The sequence below is a fragment of the Xenopus laevis genome, chromosome 9_10S (genome assembly GCF_017654675.1).
Source record: "Xenopus laevis strain J_2021 chromosome 9_10S, Xenopus_laevis_v10.1, whole genome shotgun sequence".
In the NCBI taxonomy this organism is placed as follows: Eukaryota; Metazoa; Chordata; class Amphibia; order Anura; family Pipidae; genus Xenopus; species Xenopus laevis.
Window position 1 is genome coordinate 72,521,877 of NC_054388.1, and position 21,901 is coordinate 72,543,777.

A 21,901-nucleotide genomic window follows, 5' to 3' on the forward strand; every position below is an offset into this window, starting at 1 on the left:
TGCCAGTTACTCTCAGAAGACAAAGCTTCTCCCTGGACTTGGCCTGCGCTAAAGACAAGTAGGTCGCTCACCACATGTTGTGCCTCCAGACTCAGGCAGTCTGAGATGTCCTGCATGTCTCCCGGATCCCAGCAGCGTCCGAGCCTTGTTTCCCAGAGGTCAGTCAGCTGTTTGGATAAGGGGCTTATTCGCTGGCTCCGGGCAGCCTGTCATTAGCAGGAGGCAGCTGTGCAGCACACGCAGTGGCAGTAGGGGGGAAGGACCTGTCCCACTGTCTCCTTGTCCCACTGTCTCCTTGTCCCACCTGGGAGCAGCAGCCACTGCCCAGAAACCACAAAGTAGCTATTTTCTCACTGGCCGGACAGGTAAAGTCTTTGGCTGGGCGCCGACACTCGGTGCTCACACTCCACAGGGAGGTGCAGGAACTGGACTCACAAGCTGCAGTTTCCTCTGTCTGACTCAGCGCCCGCCCCCTGCACTGAGGAGTTTGCATCACCCCTCCCGGCGGCGCCTCACAACAACCTGTCATTAACCTTTCCCCTGCCGCGACACCTGCCCAGTTCTACACAGTACTCACACCTCTCAGGAACTTTCATACCTTTACTAACCGAGGAGGGGACTCTATACCCCCACTGACCACGTTTAAAAATAGGCCCTGGCATTTCAACTACCCAGAGGCCCAAACTGCCCCCTACCATCCCACCCAATAGTGACTGTGTATGGCATCTAACAGAACCCACAGATTTACAGTCAAGGGTTTGTTAAAAAAAAGTACATAACCAGTTTCTGCATTTCCAGAAATAAATATAAATGTATTTGTTTTTACACAGATATACTGTACCTAATTCCATAGATTAAATAGAAACTGTGATAAATTTAAGAAAACATTTCACTAGATCTCTTAGGCTCCCAGTGTAATATAACTGTTTCTCTATTGTGGAGTGATGGATTCTTGAAGCCCCTCTGCTTTCTATAGTGGGTGGTGGGTTATGCAACACATACAAACCAATAACCAACGCTGAAAAAAACATTTTTGGTTATGTCCTTATACATACTGTAAAATTGGTAATGTGTAAAGCAATTGCTGGGTGACCTAGCCCACAATCTAATGTTTATAACATACTAAAAATCTAATGCTGCAGGCATTAAGTATAAAAATAAAAGTATGGTTAAGTGATCAGTATGCCAAGATTTGCCTTGGTGTCTGATCATGTTGTAAATATGGCACCCAAAATGTAAACAAACCTTCTCTTAGTTGCAAAAATAGGACAGTTGATCTTTCTAAACTGTTAGCTAATGTTCCTCACAGTGAGTGGATGATCACGGACAGATGAGGAAGTGAGAGAAACTGCAGCTTAAACAAATGGCTATTTAGTCATTGTTGTTGCCAATAAACCAGATTCCAGTCCAACCCCTACAAACCAACCACACTTTCAACTTAATATGGTGGTGCTAGGGTTGCAACCTGACTGGTAAAAATAATGGTTGTTCCCAATGTTATTAATAGGAAAAAAAGATAAATATATAGGAAAGCCGGTATTTTTTTCCAGAAAAGGTGGCAACCCTAGGTGGTACTAAAGCCACGACTTGTTCATTTTAGCTGTCAGACTCTCCCCTTCCTTCTAAACTTTCAAATGATCCCTAAAGACCCACCAGTTTAGGGCAGCTTATTCAATGTATGCTTATAAATCAAATATCAATGTATCATAAATCACCAATTTGTTTCTAGAATTTTTATGTTTCAAAAATATCCAAACAAGGGCCGTATTCATATTAAGGCCTTCGAGGGCCGGTGCCTAGGGTGGCACGATTTGGGGGTTGCCCTCGGGGTGCCTATTTTTTTTTATTTTTTTTTTAAACCCTCCACCCTCCGCCACAGATTTCATAGGATATCCAGTGACGGAGCTGAGGAAGTGAGGGGTAGGGGGGCCAAGGAAGCACGCGAAAGTGAATGGCATGGCGTGTGACGTCACGTGCACGACACAATGACGTCACACACACACAACGTAAGGGTGTGTTTAGGTCCGATGCCGCCCCTGAATACAGTCCTGACCCAGGGCCCCCAACCTTTTTTTCCATTTGAGCCACATTCAAATGTAAAAAAAGTTGGAGGGCAACACAACATCAAAATAGCTCCTGGGGTGTCATATTTGGGACCTCACTTGCTATTGATAACAAAGCCTACATGAGGCTTTGTTTGGCAGTAGACATGCTTTTTTTGCTAATAAAGCTTGCCTTCAAGCTAGGAATTCAAAAATAAGCACCTGCTTTGAGTCCTCTGGGAGCATCATTCAAGGGGTTGGTGAGTAACATGTTGCTTGTGAGCCACTGGTTAGGGATCACTGCCCAAACCCTTTAGAATGTAAGCTTGTGTGAGTAGGGCCCTCTAATCCTATTGTTCTCTGTAAACCCTAGTAAACCACTATGTTATTTGCTGGTTCTATATAAATAAATGAAGAGTTACAATAACTTTGGAGGTTACATTAAAATGTTATATATATGTAAAATGTCAAAACATAAATAATGTTACAAGCCAGCCCCTGATAACTCCATCAGACTGCATTTAACTTACAAATTGTTCTACCTTTGCCACAACCCATTACTCAAAATATTATTCCAAGATATTATTTTATAATATATATATTATATGTTATAATTATTATTATTCCACCATGCCAAACCTCTGGCCAACAGTGTACAGTATCTGACCAAATGGATCGTGCTTGAATGGGCAGATTGTGAATGAGGCTCCTTACATGGTATAGATGCATTTGTAAAATCCCAATTGCTCAGCTCCTCTTCATTTCCTCTTTTGCTGATGCACCACATACAGATAAAATTGTGTTAACCTGCCCATCCCCAAACTAATCAATATCCATTATACAATCAACTTACACACTCTGAGAATCATATGAAATGCGGTTTGCTACAACAGTGCCTGTATGTCCAGCTTTTGGCCTGTGGCACATGTGATGTTTTAAACCGTGCTGTTGGGGGCAAATTCACTATGCACCGAAGCGCCTAACGCTAGCGTCAATTCGCTAGCATTGGCCATTTTCGTTACTTTGCAAATTCACTAACGGACGCTAGCGTAACTTCACTAGCGTAACTTCGCACCCTTACGCCTGGCGAATTTGCACAACGGACATAACTACGCAAATTCACTAACGCGCGCATTGTTCTGAACGCTACCTTTTACGCTAGACTTCCTTCTCCACCTTAGACCAGACGAAGCGCAATAGAGTAGATAGGGATTTCTTCAAAAAAAGTTAAACATTTTTCTAAGTCCCAAAATGCTTGCTTTTTTTCTATATTATGGGTGATAGGCTGAAAAAGATCGAAAAATTTTTTGGGGCTCCCCTCCTTCCCCCCTACATTTCCTAACTCATGGCAACTTAACTATACAGTGGGCACATTTGATGTTTTGAAGGTTTCCCAGGCATTTGTAGTGCTGCTACATATTCCTCCATTAAAATTTGAATTTGGCGCCATATGCAAATTAACCATCGCTTGCGTAACTTCGCTTCACTTAGCGAATCAACGCTAGCACAACTTCGCAAACTTACGCTACCCCCGAGTGCAACTTCTGATTTTAGTGAATATACGAAGCGCTGGCGAAACTACGACTGGCGAAGTGCGGCGAAGTTACGCCTGGCGCAACTACGAATCTTAGTGAATTTGCCCCATGGTGCTTCTGATTCAATAATGTTAGGGGCAGTATGGAGAGGTGCGTTTGGTTGCCAGTGTTCTCTGCCAAAGGACAGTCAAACTGCAGGGAGGAGAATTTGAGCGCCGCACAATGGATCGTCGCCCCCTTTTTCCTAGGTAAATCACCGCCCCCCTGGGAGAGCGCACAAAATGTTCAAAAAACCTACCTGCCCTCAACACTGCTCTGCCTGTCACTAAGGGCTGCCACCTCACCCTTTTAAAACCAAACACATATGAAATCCACAGCCTGCATGGCTAATTAGCAATTCATTTAGATGCATGATACATGGCTGCACAGAAATCAGTTCAGTCTGCAGCATCTAAATGAGTTGATAATTAGCCATGCAGCCTGTGGATTTCATGTGTTTGGTTTTAAAAGGGTGAGGTGGCAGCCCTACTGTCCCTGCTAGATGTGTAAGTTACATATGTTTCTAAGCAAGTCAGTGCTGGTTTTGTTGCAATTTTGTAACTGACATTATGCCTAATGCCAAAGGTATTAAAAGATAAAAATATAGAAACGTCAGTATTTATTCCCAGAAAAGTTTGCACCCCTTTGGCACTCCATTCAGTTTTAGTCTAGGCAGAAGGAGAGTGCAAGAATTGGGAGAACAATGTTGCTCCTTCCTTTTATGCAGTATTTGTCTGCATGGCTGTGTGATTGTTGCAAGGCAGGTTTGTTTATATGCTGCGTCTGTTAACCTCTGCCATTACAATTGAGTAATCAACCAATGATCATTCAAATTATGTGACTGGTTTCAGTTCACAAGCAACCAATAAATTACTAGGAGGAGGGCAGTATCAACATCCAATAGGAAACAAGTAAGGGCAAAGCCTGGGCATGATGATGTCATCTTATAGGAAGTTCTTGGTGTGTCAGGTTCAAAATAGGCCACTCCCATCACTTCAGAAAACTGGTCAGAGAGACAGGAGAAGGGCTGAGTTAATAGGTATAAAAATTAGCTTTTACAATGGCATTTTTACTTTTTTTTATGGAAAATGGTTTTTCTAACACATTGAGAACATTGTTAGTGGTTTCATAAGATTTGTACATTGAAGGTGAACAACCCCTTTAAGACTGCCTTGGTGTTTTTTTTCGTTAAGTCAAAACGAATTTTTAAAACGTTTTTTTTATGTTACTGGTCTTTTAATGCACACAGCTGGTTGCATAGCACCTGAACAATGTTATGATGGCAGATTCCCTTAAAGGAGAAGGAAAGCTAAGGAGGCATTTTATTGCCAATAGATTAGCTGCAATAGTGCAACCTATAACACTATATTTATTCTGTAGAATGCTTTACCATACCTGAGTAAAAAGCTCTAGAAGCTCTCTCTGTTTGTTTAGGATAACAGCTGCAGTATTAACTTGGTGTGACATCACTTCCTACCTGAGTCTCTCCCTGCTCACTCATAGCTCTGGGCTCAGATTACAGCAGAGAAGGGAGGAGGGGGAAGAGGAACAAAGTGAGCATGCTCATGCCTGGGGCAAGGAGGTTTAAGCTGAAGGCTGGAAGTCTGATACAGAAGCCCATGTGTACACAATAGAAGGAAAGAAATGCAGGGTTTCTTTTGACTCAGAGAAGCACTACTTTGAGGGTTTACTGGTATATTAAGGTGGACCCTTCTGATAAGGCTTACTTACTTAAGGTTTTAACCTTTCCTTCTCCTTTAATGCCTTTAAGAGGGGCATGGATGATCCTGCAGAACTGCAGTGTTATTTGAGTGAATATGTATATTTGTGTGTTTATACTGTATATACTTTCTTAACGTGAGTCAGTGATACTTGAATGGTTGAACTTGATGGACAGTCTTATTTTTTTTAACCAAAGTTTTCTCGCCAGTCAGTGTAACACATGGTATTTTGACCACCACTGCTGTCCACTGGAAAATAGCAGCCCACAACACTCATGGAGAGAGTCTTTTATATCCGTGGTATGTCTGTCACTGTTTCTGCATTAGCCAGGGTGGTTACCATTGCATAACATCAGGAGAGGTGACAGACAGACAGTGGCTTTTGTTTTCACCTAATTCTGCTGAAACCTCCATGTGTCAGAAACCCTATGAGTTCTGCTGTACCTCACAGAGATAACAGCAGTTTTGCATAATATATCCACACCAACAAAATATTACAGTGTGGGCTATGATTGCCCTACATCTGTTTCTTTACAATGCTTGACTATGGGATCTGTGAGTGCCAGCTGTAATATTTTGTTGGTATGGATCACCTCCATAAACTGGCATATGCACCCAGACCCCACACCATACTTTCCAACATTTTGGAAAACGAAAAGGGGGACAAAAAATATTTCAGTGCGTAGAGCGGTGGAATTTTGTTTGACCATGCCCATTTTGTGGCCACACCCGCTAATTACCATGTTCATTTTACAAAATTTGTCATGGTATGAAAGTTTTAACACATTTCTGATTTGTATGTGTTATTACAGTTTTGCAAGGTGCAAGTTTCATTAACAAGCTTAAGCTGCAAGTCACAGTTTCCCCCAATAGACCTTAAATTGTTACAATTGCTTCTTTACTTATCCTAAATTGTTACAAAATTATTGAAGTGCACTTGCTGTGTATTCTGAACGATGGTGAAGTTTGCTAGCGTTAATTCGGCAAGCAAAGCGAAGTTGCGATAGAATTGGCTAATTTGCATACGGCGGGAAGTTAAATTTAATGGACATATATGTTGCAGCAAATACATTACACTACACAAGCCCAGGGAACCTTAATAAAATAAAATAGAGTTGTTATATTGCCCTACACATGAGCCCACTGTATAGTTTATGTGTCATATGTAAGGAAATGTAGGGGGGAACCCAGGTACCCTAAAAAAATGTTATGATCTTTTGCAGCCTATCACCCTGAAAAACTGAAAAGTCGCCAGCGTTTTTTCAACTTTTTTTTGAGGAACTCCTATCTAGTCTATTGCACTTCGTCTGGTCTGAGCTGGCGAAGGCAAGTCTGGCGAAACAGGTAACGTTCAGTAAAATCTGCATTTTAGTGAATTTGCGCAGTTACGTCCATTCACCAAAGTGAAAATTCGCCTGGCAATATAGTGCGAATGATCGCTAGCGGCTGTCTCTTTCGCTAGCGACGTGACTCCTGCAGCTGTTAGTAAATCGGCGAATTTCCAAAATGACGTCACGCTGTCGATTTTTCGCCAGCGTTAGTCATTTCGTCCTTCAGTAAATTTGCCCCTGAGTGCAGCTACACAGAGTTGAGATCGACTGAAGAACATGAAGGCAGGCATGTTCAGGCTGATCTCTGTTCCATGTTCCTGCACTCAGGCGGAAGATGTATTTTTCAGTGCAGGTACATAGAGATGCAAGAAAAAAGGCAGGCTGAGAGCAGCGGTGTCAACGCTTTATACATTCATACCCATACAATCAAGATGAATCAAGATGGAAACTAAATACTACCTTCAAAAGAGAATTATGTTTTTACATTACAACATTACCTTATTTCATAAACATTTAAAATAAACAAGCACTAAGGCTAAATATATTGCTTATCTTTTTGTACTATTACAATGGTCCCAAAACAAAAGGCAGAAAAAAAACATTATTTCACAGGTGAATAAACAACAATGGCATTACATTATGTGGGTAGACTTGTGTAATTAGTTACTAACTCCTGTTTAGGTGGTAGGCTAGTAATTATGTGCTGTATACACAGTTAATGGAATGCCCGCAACCTCTAGAGTTGTCTATTTATAAATACTTTAAAGGCCGGCATAGGGAGAACGATGATGCCCACTGACACACCCGCCAGCTATTTTTGTATGTGCTGTTTCTTTTAAGCTGCCTGGGAAACAAGAGAGGAGGAGAAAAAAAGCAGCTTACAAGAGACATTGAATAGCATACACCACACACAACTGCAGAGTGCAGATGACAGCATATAGAAAAAGGCAATGTATCGGGAAATGTCATATTGTAAACAGACAAACAACAATAGCATGGAAACGGCAAGGAATAAAGTATATTGGTATCACATATTAGCATGCTTCTATGTACTCTATGTACTTGTGTTCAGTATATTTTGCCCAATTATTTAGCTCTGAATTTCCTGTATGATTTTATTGTTACTGGTAAATATTAGGCATGCCAAATATGGTATATTATATGGTAAATATAGGCATGCCAAATATGCCAATATGTTTTGTCAATAGTGAATTGACCCTGCATATAAACATTGGCTCTTTCCTGTGTCTGCACCCAAAGGTACCATGTTGTCCTGGGTGCAGACACATGGGTGCACATTTACCGTACTTTTAATTTTCGCTTCGGAAAGCTTAGCCACACTTCACGCAACGACGTCAGATGTTAATTCACTATGACTACGTGCATTCATTTTTTTCTCTAGCATTACTTACTTCCTAGCATAACTTCTTTAACATACTTACGCTAACATCAATTTAAATACAGGTCATATGTATGTATTTATTAGACAGTGAAAGTGGCCACTTTTTACTAAAACTGTCCAAGAAAGCAAAATAAAGACAAAAGAGTTCCACCTCTATTTTTCTAGACATGAGCCTACCCTAAAACAAATGTGGCATGAGCTTCAAATGGTTAAAAAGTGATTATTTAACAGTTACTTTTTTTTAAACAAAATCCCACATAAAAATATGAAAAAACACCAGCATTTTAATTTTGGAAAAGGGTAACGTATTGGAAATTTCACATTTTAATAAATTTGCAGATTAACAATCTTTGGCCAGAGTGAGGTGGCGTGAAAGATCTCTATCTTTAGGTTATTCGCTAGAGAAAATGTCGAATGGTGAAATGTCTTTTTGGCAAATTTTCCCTAAACACTAACAATTCGTCCTTGAGTAAATGGACCCCCATGGAGTGGGTTTTGTCGCCGAATCATGTATGCATTTTCGCCCCAAAATTGACTCCATGTTTCTGCACTCAGGGTGATGCAGTGCCTCAGGAGAGAGCGGATGCAAGCGGAGGGGCTGGTGTGCCCAGTGTGGCACTAGCCATTACTTTCTACTAGTTCTACTCCATGTGTAGTCAGAGAAAAACTGAACTTGAGAATGATTAATTTCTATTTGTATAACACAACAGGCACTGAATTAGCTGTACTTTAATGAAGGTGGGATGTGTTAAAAGATGTTTTTGGCCCAGCTATTTAAAACTCAGCCACTGCAGATTTGTATTCCAATACAGATAATCCATGTTGCACAATGCAGTGTGCAAAATGCAAAAAATGACAGACCTGCCTGTGCAAAGGAGGGCCATGGCATGGGTGTGAACCCCAGCGGTGGGGGGCCTGAGTCTGATACTTGCACCGGGGTCCATTGCACCCTAGTTGTGTGATAGGCCAAAGCAGAGGCCCTTTAGAGTGGTTTGACATGTGACGTAAAGTTGAGTCCCGGGTGTGGGATCAGGCAAGTTGCATGTCAAGGTCCCTTTCCTTAAACTGGCATTGTATTTATTGTGCCATTTGCTCAGTTGTATTACTAATGGTGGCACTGTTTTTATCTTGCCATGTGTTGTGGGGCATTATCTATGAAAAAGACTCTATATTTATCTTGCCATGTGTTCTTGGGTATTATATAAGACACAGGTCTGGACTGAGAATCAAAATAGGCCCTGGCATTTCAGGTACACAGAGGCCCAATCAGCAAACACAGAGGCCAAAATAGCCACCGCCAGACCACTAAATAGTGATTTCTATGGCACCTGCCAGAACCCACAAATTGCCAGTCCAGGCCTGAAGACACTAATATGACATGTTTTGGGAACTATTTTATATGAAATTGCAACAGCATTTATACTGCTTAGGGCCAGATTCAATTAAGAGAAAAAAAGTTATTTCACAGTTTATCATGTGAAAACTCACAGATTCAACTTTTTTCTCACTCAGTTGATTCTGGCCCTATGTGTTCTGGTGAAGTGTATATGGAACTCCTGCAACGTGGCAAGTAGTGAACCTACCTGCGGATGGCAGGTTACTAGGGGTGGCACTTCTTGTAACTTTAAGAGCTGAATTTCTGTTTTGAAAAATAGAATTTTGTCTTTTCTGCACTCCAGCTATGCCTACTCCAATGCGAAAGAGGTAAGCATGCTGCCTGTGAATTGGGTTGCTTAGCATAAGACTCTGCAGTGTATATTATGAAAACATGGCAAGTATGAAGTTTAAGCAGCCCACCATGGACGCATATTTTAGGGGGCCGATTCATCAAGAGTCGAATATCGATGGTTAATTAACCCTCGATATTCGACTGGGAACTAAAATCGTTCGACTTCGAATATCGAAGTCGAACGATTTTGCGCAAATCCTGCGATCGATCGATCGAAGGATTTGAATCCAACGATCGAAGGAAAATCCTTCGATCAAAAAAATCACAGGCAAGCCTATGGGGACCTTCCCCATAGGCTAACATTGACTTCGGTAGGTTTTATCTACCGAAGTAGGTGGTCGAAGTATTTTTTAAAGAGACAGTACTTTGATTATCGAATGGTCGAATAGTCGAACGATTTTTACTTCGAATCGTTCGAATTCGATCGAATTCGATCGAATTTAACCAATTCGATGGTCGAAGTACCCAAAAAATACTTCGAAATTCGAAGTTTTTTTAATTCGAATCCTTCACTCGAGCTTCATGAATCGGCCCCTAAGTGTTCCCTCTGTCACAGGTGGTTGTTGTGATCCCTGATAACTTAACTAGCTCATTCATGCTGCATCTGTGTCAGTTTCCATCTTCCCTTACAAGAATAATCTTGTCTATGAATCCTAAATGTTGCCAGCACAAATGTTGCAGAATTCTCTGTAGTTAAGTCTGGTACTTTTACCCTGTTTTTTCATTTAAACCCTTTATATAAACAAATCACCTATTGTACTTGATGTACCCACACCACCTATCAGGTCACAGTATTTAGTTTTATCTGTGACATGCTCCTGATTGAAAAAAATAATGTGATAATCCTAAATCTTCCCCAGTGACCTCATTCAGAATAACAAGTGGGGATATGTATTATATCTCCATGGGAACAGCCCACATGTGAGTTGCCATCAGTTTACCATTAGTATCATCATCAGCTTTTTTATATGAAAACCAGCCTTGTTTACATTCAGACCCGCTGGATACAAGGGGTTGCCTACTTTTAGAAACGCCCTGGGGTAAATGATAAATCTGCAGGGACCAATGTCCCATTCAACATCCCAAAGTCAAAACATCAGATATTGTGTTTGCCCTTCCACTAAGCCATAAACCTGAATGAGTGAATTTGAGAGGAATCAAGGAAGATCTGCAATTCCTTTCACTTTAACATCTGCCCTATAATGTGGACAATGGTATGGCATGGACAATGACATATTCAGTTTGTAGACTTTAGGTTGAAAGATCTTCTGCAACCCAACAATATTGCAAAACCTTTTAGAGAATTGTGTTAACGCTCAACAAAATAGTTTACTCATACCACATAGAATAACTGTACAATAACTGTAACCTGGAAATTTGTATAAAAAAAATGTATTTTTCCATAAATTGAACTCAGCACAAAGTTTTTGTTTTTCACAATTTCAGCCAAGCGAGTAGAACCCCAAGGAAAAATGAAATAGTTGGAGGTTTCTTTTTGTTAGTAAATCTGTCCCTATGTGTATAAATATATTTTAATGGATTAAGCAAGTCAGTTGGAACATCCACAAAAGCATGTGTAGCACGGTTTCATTTTAATCACTGTATCTATTTCAGCAGTACTTTGCCTGAATCTTTTTACAAGTAAGGCGGCTGATCATGTTGCTTCTATGTACGTTGTGAATCACTACCTCCCTCTGCTGATGGACTATGCTATGGCATATACTGTGTGTCCAATCTAATGGATACAAAATAGAGATGAAAGGTATAATAGTTAGTTGTAAATATGTATATGTTGTTTCTATGTATATGAGGCTTATTTGTACCACTCTAAAATGTAGGTTCTGGAGAAGATTCCTAAAATATCAACTGGACTTGCTGTATTTTTTTCTCTTGAAAACATTTGCTAGTCATCCGACTGGCTTTCTCAATTATGAATTTGGAATGACAAGAGGTTAACGTCCTCTAGAGAAAACAATACAGGAAGTCCAGTTGATTTGACTGTTAACTATAGATGTACCATGAACCAAATGAACGAGGACCTTCATAGACATTCCAAAAAAAGTTGTAAGTTTAAACAACATGGAGCAAATATAAACTATACATGTTATATCAGGTCTGGACAGAGATTCAGAATAGACCCTTTCAAGTATACAGAGGTCCACACAGCCCCCCAAAGGTCAAATAAATATTGATCGTCTATGGAATCTCACAGAAACCCCTCTGCCAGAATTTCCAGATTACCAGTTTGGCCTGGGGTATATTATGGCTTTTGAATCCCAAGAATAGCCTATACAGAACTCTCATTTTTATTTTGCATCTGTGCTCAAGGCCACCATCAGAAATCCTCCTCAAAGACCCCAACACATTATCTCATCACTGTCTGCACAGGGCCCCTGCCCATTGTGCCCTGCCAACTAAATATAATGGAGAAATGGAGCACCAATTAAAAAGACATACTCACAACCACCACCCAGCCATGCATTAGCTACAATCTGCCCATTCCCTTTAAGTTCTGCACTATTTTCTGGCTATCGACAGGGCTGGATTTAAAGATGCTACACCCCTAGGCTCCCCCCTCTCTCACCCAGCCCCCCCTCAACTCCCACTGGACCCCCCTGCACTTGCACTCACCCCCTTCTTTCACCACTGGTCACAATACTCTAACCAACCTTCTGCTTGCAGATTCCGATGGCAGCTCTGCTTCTTCTGGCCCAGTGTGATCTCTTCCATTAGGCATTAAGTGGGCTAGAGATTCAAACTGCTGCCAAAATCTCCTGCCCAGTCCCCAGTGGCCTGCCCACAAATCAGGAACTGGCCATGAATTGGATAAATGTCCAAGAAGCATTGAACATGATTTTTATTCCCTGAAGGTGGTCCTTTTCATATTTCATGTTTCAAGAAAACATAAAATCACTTGGGGATGCCTGCACTAACTCTAATCATGCTATGCTGAACCAATGCTCCAGACTCACTGTCCTAAACCACCACTATCTTGTTCCAGGCTCTCTGGTATCCCCTGCATCATCCTGGGTTGGCAGATGCATAGTAAAAAACTTTTCCAGATAAATCTGTATGCATATGCATCCACTTGAATCTGTGCAGGAGATACCTAGTAGCTTTGAGTAAGATGGTCAGTTGTTACAGGCAAATGTACTATGTTACTAAAGAAGCATTAGAGACTTAAGTAGTAGTAGTTGTAGTTTAGCATCAACTGGGGAGCCAGTTTGTCCTTCCCTGGTTAAATAACCAAGAAGAATTCTTTAGTTTCCTTATTACTGCAATTTCAGCATGGGGCTTTCAAAGATCATTAAAATCACAGTTCAATGAACTAGTTTGTTTGACAAAAATTAAGATTTGCTTATCAACATAATTAGTTTTTCAAGACTAAGCCATTCCAGAAATAACTGCTATCCTCATTTATAACCAGAAAAAAAAGGAACTCTTTCTCTGATGTCACTGATCCTATAATCAGTTTGCATGAATTAGGCGCTTATTATATATGGATCCCAGCCAGGAGAGGCCATTCCACTAGATGTTCCTGGTGGTATGAGAGATTTCCCACAGGAGGGCAAAGAGAAAAGACACAGGAGTGTTACTGTCACATTGCACTTGGCTTAGCAGATATACCAGGATGCAGCTGGCAAAGACCTTACAAGTAAAACCTGGCAGACCTCTGGTCAGAAATTCAATTTGGTACAGTTAGGATACCTAAGTTAGCCCTTCTCTTATAGGTCACATCTAACTGTCCAAAGTAAGACTAGACAGCACACAACCAGCTAGGAACCTACAAATATACATGTACTCAGCACTATACACCAGCCTGAAGTCCAAAGGTAGGACGAATCTGCTTGTGCAACTTTAAAGGGAATTGGTAAGTAATGGTTACATGAATCCTACTTTTTTATGGATGAAAGGTTTAACACATTGACATACAGGCACTCAGGACTCAATGCAAGTGGGTCAAACCCTACGTGTTTATTGGAAGATAATGTTTCCGGGGCATGCCCATTCGTCAGACATGCATTGAGTCCTGAGTGCGGGTATTTTTCCTCTTTATCTATCCTTCATAAAGCCATGCTGATTGCTGCTCATAATGCCATTCACTGGGACAATATTTTGAATGTGATCCCTTAATAAGCCTTCAAATAATTTGCCCACCACAGATGTCAAACTTACTGGCCTATAATTGCCAGGCTGAGATCGTAATCCGTTTTTAAATATTGGAATGACATCAGCTTTTTTCCAATCCATAGGTATTATACCAGATGAAAGTGAATCTGAGAAAATCAGAAATAGGGCTGGTCTAAAACTGAACTAAGCTCTCTCGGGGGTGTATGCCATCAGGCCCTGGAGCCTTGTTTACATTCATTTTTATTAAAGCTTTATGGATAATATCCTGAGTCAGCCACTGACTAGGTTGAGCTGAGCCATCAGTGCAGCTATGAAGTGAGCCTGGTAGCTCAGACTCGTCCATTGTACACACTGAAGAAAAGAACTGATTTAGCACATTTGCCTTTTCTGTATCTGCTACAACAATACTGGTACCATTATTTAATGGAGCAACACTCTCAACCTGCATCTTTTTACTATTAATATATTACTCTGAGAGTGATAATATAGTGCATTTCGAAGTGAAAAAAATGTCGAAATTCGACCATTGAATAGACTAGTCCGACATTTGAAGCTGAAGTCGAAGGATTTTTAGATCGTACGATCATGCGATTTTACAAAAAAATCCTTTGACTTCTCAGAATGTAGCAAAATACTGGCTATAGGTTCTAGGAGGTCCCCATAGGCTAACATAGCAATTCGGCATGTTTAAGGTGGCGAAGTGTCAAAGTCGAAGTTTTTTAAAGAGACAGTACTTCAATTATTGAATAGTTGAATAGTCGAAGCATTTTCACTTTGAATCAAAATCAAATAGTGTCTACTTTTTTTCAGGTACTAGGCAACCACATTGCCAAGCATCAAAATAATCAGCAGCAGAAAGATTGTGTAGAATTTGGAATAAAGGTGGGGGTGTCTGTGTATCTAAAGACAGTTCAGTCACCAGGAATACCCTGATGGAGAGGCTCAGCTGCCACTATCAGTACATACCAAGCATAACTTAGTGCCCGGCCTCTGCTTATATACCTTATTAGTACATGAGGATTTCAGGATAGTGGGGGATTAGTTCACCCGATGTACATATCAAATAGGAGCACAGGCCTTCTGCACCACTGGCAAATTTATAAATAAACAGAATAATCTTCTGACTCATATAAAATATTCACATAAATGACTATTTCGAATAATTAACACAAACTAAAGTGTATATGGTTTCATGACCAGGCTATGGAAAAGGCAATGGTTTTCACTTCATTTTTCATGCTTAGGATACACTGAAAACCAGTACATGCTATTTCCCCATCTATAACCTGCTCAAAAGCAGGACTGTATACATTTTTTATGGCTCTGGACATAGATCCTAGAGCACCTGGTGTTTGACTTGTTTTAGTTTAAGCCCTCCCTTGGAGGTTCAACCTTTATTCAGGGACTCACTGGTCTTGGTGAAATTGGTCCAGATAGTAAAACAGTAGTGTGTGGATCATTCAGCCATAGTTATCTGGGACAGCAAACAAGTTTTACCACAAATATCACATTAATTAGTATTGAAAACAGGCTTTCAGGTGTATCTAGGACAGCAAGTACTGTATGTATCATCTTCATATCTTACCCTAACTAACCTTCAGCCTGAGCCCCACAGTTAGGGAACCACTATCCTAAAGCAATTTATAAAACTCTGAATTATAAAAAGCTATACATATGACCTATATAAATGTAGGGTGTGATTCCCCTTTCCTTTGCATAGGCTATAAGAGAACTGGGTCAAGAGATACATTCCAACCGATGCAACCTGAAGCAAACCTCCACTGCTGACCCCCCCACACCAGCTTGTTGGAAGTCACCCACCGTCAGACCCTATCACATTAAATTTGCAATTGCTCTTACAGTTTTATTTTTTGTGTTTTTTAATATATTTTTTTCATTGTGCAGATGGCAAGCATAAAATTGAATAGTATAATAGTAAAGTGCCAAACATTAAAATAAGAAAAGTAATAAAACCGAGGCCTTAGATTCAATCTAACAGTGACCCCCAAACCAGACACCATTTTCATCTGCAGGCCAGAAAAAAACAGGATAGAAGGCTGATTATTGAAAAGCATTAAAAAAATACATAATGGAGGAAAACTTACTAGGTTCACGAATAACTAGGAATGCACTGAATCCAGGATTCAGTTGGGGATTTGTCCTTTTTTAGCAGGATTTGGCTGAATCTGAGGGTGTTATTTACTAAAAATGTCTCACTATTTTCTTAGAACCATTTGACCAAACTCCCGTACATATGTTTACAGTATTTATCAATACATTTTCTCGAAAAAATCTGGTGCAGGAAAAGACTCATTTTTTTTCAGATTATCACCCGAAAGCCACAAATTCTTTGGATTATTGTACAAAACCCAGTGCAGATCATGATGGGGCACATTTACAAAGCTCGAGTGAAGGATTCGAATTAAAAAAACTTCGAATTTCGAAGTGTTTTTTGGGCTACTTCGACCATCGAATGGGCTACTTCGACCTTCGACTACTACTTCGACTCGAACGATTCGAACTAAAAATCGTTCGACTATTCGACCATTCGATAGTCGAAGTACTGTCTCTTTAAGAAAAACTTCGACCCCCTACTTCGGCAGCTAAAAGCTACCGAAGTCAATGTTAGCCTATGGGGAAGGTCCCCATAGGCTTGCCTGAGATTTTTTGATCGAAGGATATTCCTTCGATCGTTGGATTAAAATCCTTCGAATCGTTCGATTCGAAGGATTTAATCGTTCGATCGAACGAATAATCCTTCGATCGTTCGATCGCAGGATTTGCGCTAAATCGTTCGACTTCGATATTCGAAGTCGAACGATTTTAGTTCCTAGTCGAATAGCGAGGGTTAATTAACCCTCGATATTCGACCCTTCATACATCTGCCCCGATGTCTTCCAATTATTCATGGGACATCTGCCATTGACTTCTACATGACCTCGGAAGGTTTGAGATGGAATACTTTTTTATTATGACTTTTAACAGCATCGGGGTTTAATAAATCACGAAAAACTGTGTTTTCCCCTTTAAAACTCCAACCAGAAAATAACCCCCCAAGTGTCTAAATCTGAACCCTTAAAATCATGTGACTTTTTTTAACCTTTACTTACCCTAATTTGCATATGCAAATTATGGTTTGGATTTAGTTTTGGATTCATCCAAATCCTTCATGAAAGATTTTATAATCCCATAACAGTGGATTTGGTGCATCCCCACTATTAACTAAAATGTATTAAAAAGAACAGAAGATTTGGTGCATCCCTACTAATAACTTAAATGAATTAAAATGTGCCCTTTAAATTATACCATCAACTACAACCAACTTGCTTGGTGTATATAACAGACAGCTGCAAGCTCCCATTTCCATATACAAAGCATTTTGGCTTTTGTAGGCTCATTGAAACGTCAAAAGAGCTGGATTCTTTTCTCCTGTTGAACAAACATATTATCAGTGTGTGCACATTCTCCATGGAGACTTTACCAAATTTAGGCCAAGAGACGTGAAATTAAAAGAAAGATAAACAAATGGTAACGAGCAGTAGGAATGCATGAGTAGGAGCCCACTAACTGTGGATTAATTTAACTTGGAGAAGGGCGTTATTAACTGTGCAGCTACATGTTGGCCCAAACGCCAAGAAAAAACTCTGGTCACACATTTGTAATTTTAATATATATATTCAACACAGACACTGTACACATACTTTTCACCTATAATGCAGGGGTGCTTCTGGCCAATGCCCCCCCGTGTCAAAAGAGCCAAATTTACAGTTTAAAAAAGGAGAAGCTGCCTAATAGCAGAGATTTTGCTTGTCTTTCTTTTATAAAGTTATACATATTCTTGTATAAGCCTTCTGTGTGTGTATACAGTCTGCAATAGACCAGCTTCTAATTTAAAAAAGTTTTAAATCGCGCACCCTACACTTTATACCAAATATGGAATGGATATTAAGAATGTAGTGCTTGCATAACGTCAAAAAAAAGAGGACGTGTTCTGTCATACTATTGTGAAAACCTCATTCTTGCCTGCCGAATTTATAAAGCAGGGGTACTGAATTTATTAAGGACTGAAAAATGGACCTTTGCATTTACTTTTAGAATGAAATAGAATGACCTGTTCTAATCTTATTTTCTAAATATTTTTAGCTATTGGAATTCATTTTCTGACTCTGAAAATGCTGGCTGGGTGTTAGGGTAACTGACCCTGGCAACCAAAAAGCAGCTTGATTGTGGGTCTTCAGGTTTATTGTTAGTAATGTTCACTTTTTAATTTTAAAATCACTTCACGGTTGCTAGGGTAATTAAACCCTCACATCTACGAACCTGTTTGAATTCCAATTCAGAATTCCAATTTGGCTCACTAGAGGTGGCTTTTTTTGCTGACCATGAGGCAAGGTTCTCTACCCTAACCCACAGTAACCTAACTCACACTTAACCCAGACTGCTGTGGCGATTTATATACATCCTTCCCCTTCTGTGATGTTACTGTAGACAGAAGGGGTGAGTGCGAGTTTATAAACAAGTGCTACCTTGTCATATATTTGGGTCACAGGAGTGGCAGCATATTCAGCCTGCTTCTGGGGGCAATTGGTTGGCACATAACCAACCTGCGGATCCCCTGGGAATTTAAAACCACAGGTGGTAAAACATATACATTGCATATGTATCACATGGTAGCCTGAAGTTGCCTTGGCTTTACACTGTAGCAAGGTAGAACTTTATATAAAGATATGGATATACTCTGTAGCAAGGTAGAACTTTATATAAAGATATGGATATACTCTGTAGCAAGGCAGAATTTTATATAAAAGTATGGATATACTCTGTAGCAAGGTAGAGTATTATTATATTAAGGTATGGCTTTACTCTATATGTAGCAAGTGACTTTAAGATGGGTCATAGGCTAACTTAATGCAATAGTGGTGAGGTTGCCACAATCAAACAGTGAATGATCAGCAGTACTATATCTGCACAGAATTTGCCCTGCATAAAATGCTGTGCTTGTGTCTAGCTTTTTGCAAGATATAGCACTGAGGATATAACCTTATTACTTTGTAGCCAGATAATGTTGAATGTGTGTATTCAGTCAGAAAGGGACAGGCCACTGAAGCTTGAAAAAGGTCATACAGGGAAACAAGTTATCCCACATCCCAGTATGCATAGCTGAGGATAAATCCTAGTTTGGTCCCACTCAGCAAATAGATCTGGTTGGATTATATAAGATGCCAATTGAAAGCCACTGAAAATATTCAGCTATCTTATTTAATAAACAAATGAATGGCTAATATTTCCTCTTGTGCTCACCCTGAGACAGTTTTAGGTTAGTAATGTGCCTTGGAACCCCAAACCAATAGAGGCACTTTGGTCAGACATGCTCTTACTATATTTCCAAATGATCTATTATGATATTGGTTCCCTCAAGGTGTTACTAAACTACAGTTTCCCGCATCCCACTGATTGCCCATAATGTGTGAATCTCTAGTTTATGGATTTGTATTATCAAGATGAGGAGCAATTGGTCCATGCTCAATTTCTCTTTTGTCCAGAGCCAGAAGGAAAACTTTCAAATAAAGTTTCTTTAAGTGCCCAGCTATGCATCAGACAGAAAATTGTCACCCACCATGAATGCCAAAGGCACTATTTACTGGCCAGTACACAGTTCTTGCCTAGAAAATGCAGTCTTACAGTGAGGAAAGTGCTTACAGCCAGGAAAGTGCTTACAATAGGCCCATCTGTAACATTCTATTTCTATTTGTATTTCCCTACATAAACCATAGAGGAAACATTACCTGGCCGAACTCAAGGAATATTAACTTTCTTGGATTCAAATGTTGATAGAATATCATAGAATGACCATATGTGTGACTATATATGCTGTATCTTTGTTGTGCCTCAATACCTGCCAGCTGTGCATACCACAGCACACTTGTGCATTGATAGAGGGTTCCAGTATATGCACTCACAGTCAGTTTAAAACACTATTATGAACGCACCCTTCTTTTTTTCGTTTCTTTCTCATGCCACCTGGCTTGACCGATGGCTGAAGCTGGAGCTGGCATTACAGCGAAGACTATTTTAGGCAGAAATGCCGTGTCTCTGGGAGTTGGCTGTCCTTTCTAATACCCAGTCCGAGTCTGCATGAGCATTACCCTAGATTACAGTTGGATCACTATAAGAACTAAAAATACAGTACATTTATACATAGTACATGACAGAGAGAAAGGATGGGGGCATGGTAGATGGGTGGAGTGGAAAAAGATCTTGGAGACTTATAAGTCAGAAAATGATATCATAATTTTAAAAACATTGATGGTGTAGGTGAAGAGTATGAATTTTTGTGCACTTGTCCACCTCTGAAAGAGATCAAACTTTATACTGCAGCATGGTTACTTATAGGAGTGCGTAACTGCTCTGAGAGCTAGATCAAAAATAGAGGTTACTGGGACAGTAAGTGCCCTCAAAATACCATGGAACATAACTACTTTTGTAGAGATGTACTAAAATCCCATTGGGTCATCTGACTGCTGAGGCCCAGAGGATTAAATTTTTCAGGGTCTGCTTCACCTGTTGTTACTCCAGTGCCAACAGAAACAATGCTATGCTGAATGGGTTAAGAAGACAAGCAACCTCTCTGCTATACCAACACAGTTGACACAACAGCTGAGGGACTCCATACCCAGCATGTCACTTGTCAGGCCTGGATCATTTATTATGACTGGCCCCTAACTCTATGTATTCCACAAAAGGCCTGCAAATGTCGAGGCAGCTGCTGGCATGCAGGGAGTTAACAATACACTAAATAGTGGCATTGGCGAGCAACACTCCAGCCCTGTTTTTGTCTAGTGGCAACAGAAAAATAACGGTATATGGCACTTGCTCCCTGTTGGAACAAACCTAACCACAATCACCAATTTGTAATTCTGCTACAGTTGTTGAAGAGTGTATATGGCACTTGCAGTCTACTGCCCAGGTGAATTACTATCCTCATACCACAAAACAAGAAGTGCTGGTTGGGTTTTTGGGGGCAGGGGGTTATAGAATAGAATGGATCTCAGTCACTGCTATATCACACACTGATCGGTTTGCTACATTCAGTAGGCCAATCTTTAGTAGGCTTTCACAGAACTAGAAAAACATGCATAGATGAGTTTAGCTTGCCAGCTTTCAGCTGTTGGACTACAGTTCCCATTGCCCTAGACAGATTTCAAGATTAGAGGATGTATGCTGGGAAAAGCATTTAGCAGGTTAGGTGACTTTTGATGCATAATATGCATGACTTAGATTGTAAGCTTCACTGGGACACAGAATGATGTGAATGATTATGTATTCACATAATGATAATAATAATATTCTGTTTGATGTATGTGCCAAAAGGATCAAAGAAAGCTACATGAAAGCATATGGTCTCGCTTACCTCTCGTGCAATCTGATTCAGGGCTTGATCCTCAGCAGAAAGCCTTTCCCTGTTGGGGTGTCTTTTCCTTCCAGGTCCTTGAGTGCCCATCTTCTCCCAAAGGAGTGAATGGTGAATCAGTGGTGGCTTCTCAGCCCTGTATCCTCATCCAGACTCCCACTGAAGGACTCCCAGTGCTTGTCCTAGAGATGAAGGGATGATGGGGACACAGAATCCTCAACGCCCTTCTGGATAGAATACAAATTTCTGCTCCGGGTATGTATCTATGTCTGTTCTGAGCTTTACAAGTGACTGATATTTGGTGGTGCTTGGCCACCTGGTCCCTAATGTTTAGGCTATGGACTATCTATTGCTGCAGTAAATATATGTACCTCCTTCTCCTTGTTACTAGCTATCCTGTATGTTCTTAGGTACCCTGTTCTGAATGCAGATACCCTACGTCCCCTAGTTTCACAGTATGTATATTCTTTATACTGCGTGGCTGTTTCTCTTTCTCTGCCTCTATCAGTCAGGCAGCCTGCTTCATGCATGGGGACTGCAAGAGGAAATGTGTCAGATGT

General features: G+C 40.4%; 1 protein-coding gene across 20 annotated transcripts in view; it reads right to left on the bottom strand.

Annotated features, from left to right (window-relative positions):
• Nucleotides 1-21,901, bottom strand: part of LOC108703029 (leucine-rich repeat flightless-interacting protein 2-like) — a 72,618-nt gene extending 50,717 nt beyond the window's left edge. For 13 of the 20 annotated variants that reach the window (XM_018238920.2, XM_018238921.2, XM_018238917.2 and 10 more), the window contains exon 1: nt 21,342-21,901. In XM_018238920.2, coding sequence (XP_018094409.1) covers nt 21,342-21,431 — 90 coding nt within the window. In that variant the 5' untranslated portion in view covers nt 21,432-21,901. Of the gene's footprint in view, nt 1-71; nt 679-21,341 lie in introns of those variants that run through there. The other 7 variants (XM_041578411.1, XM_018238933.2, XM_041578401.1 and 4 more) reach the window with 6 other exon arrangements.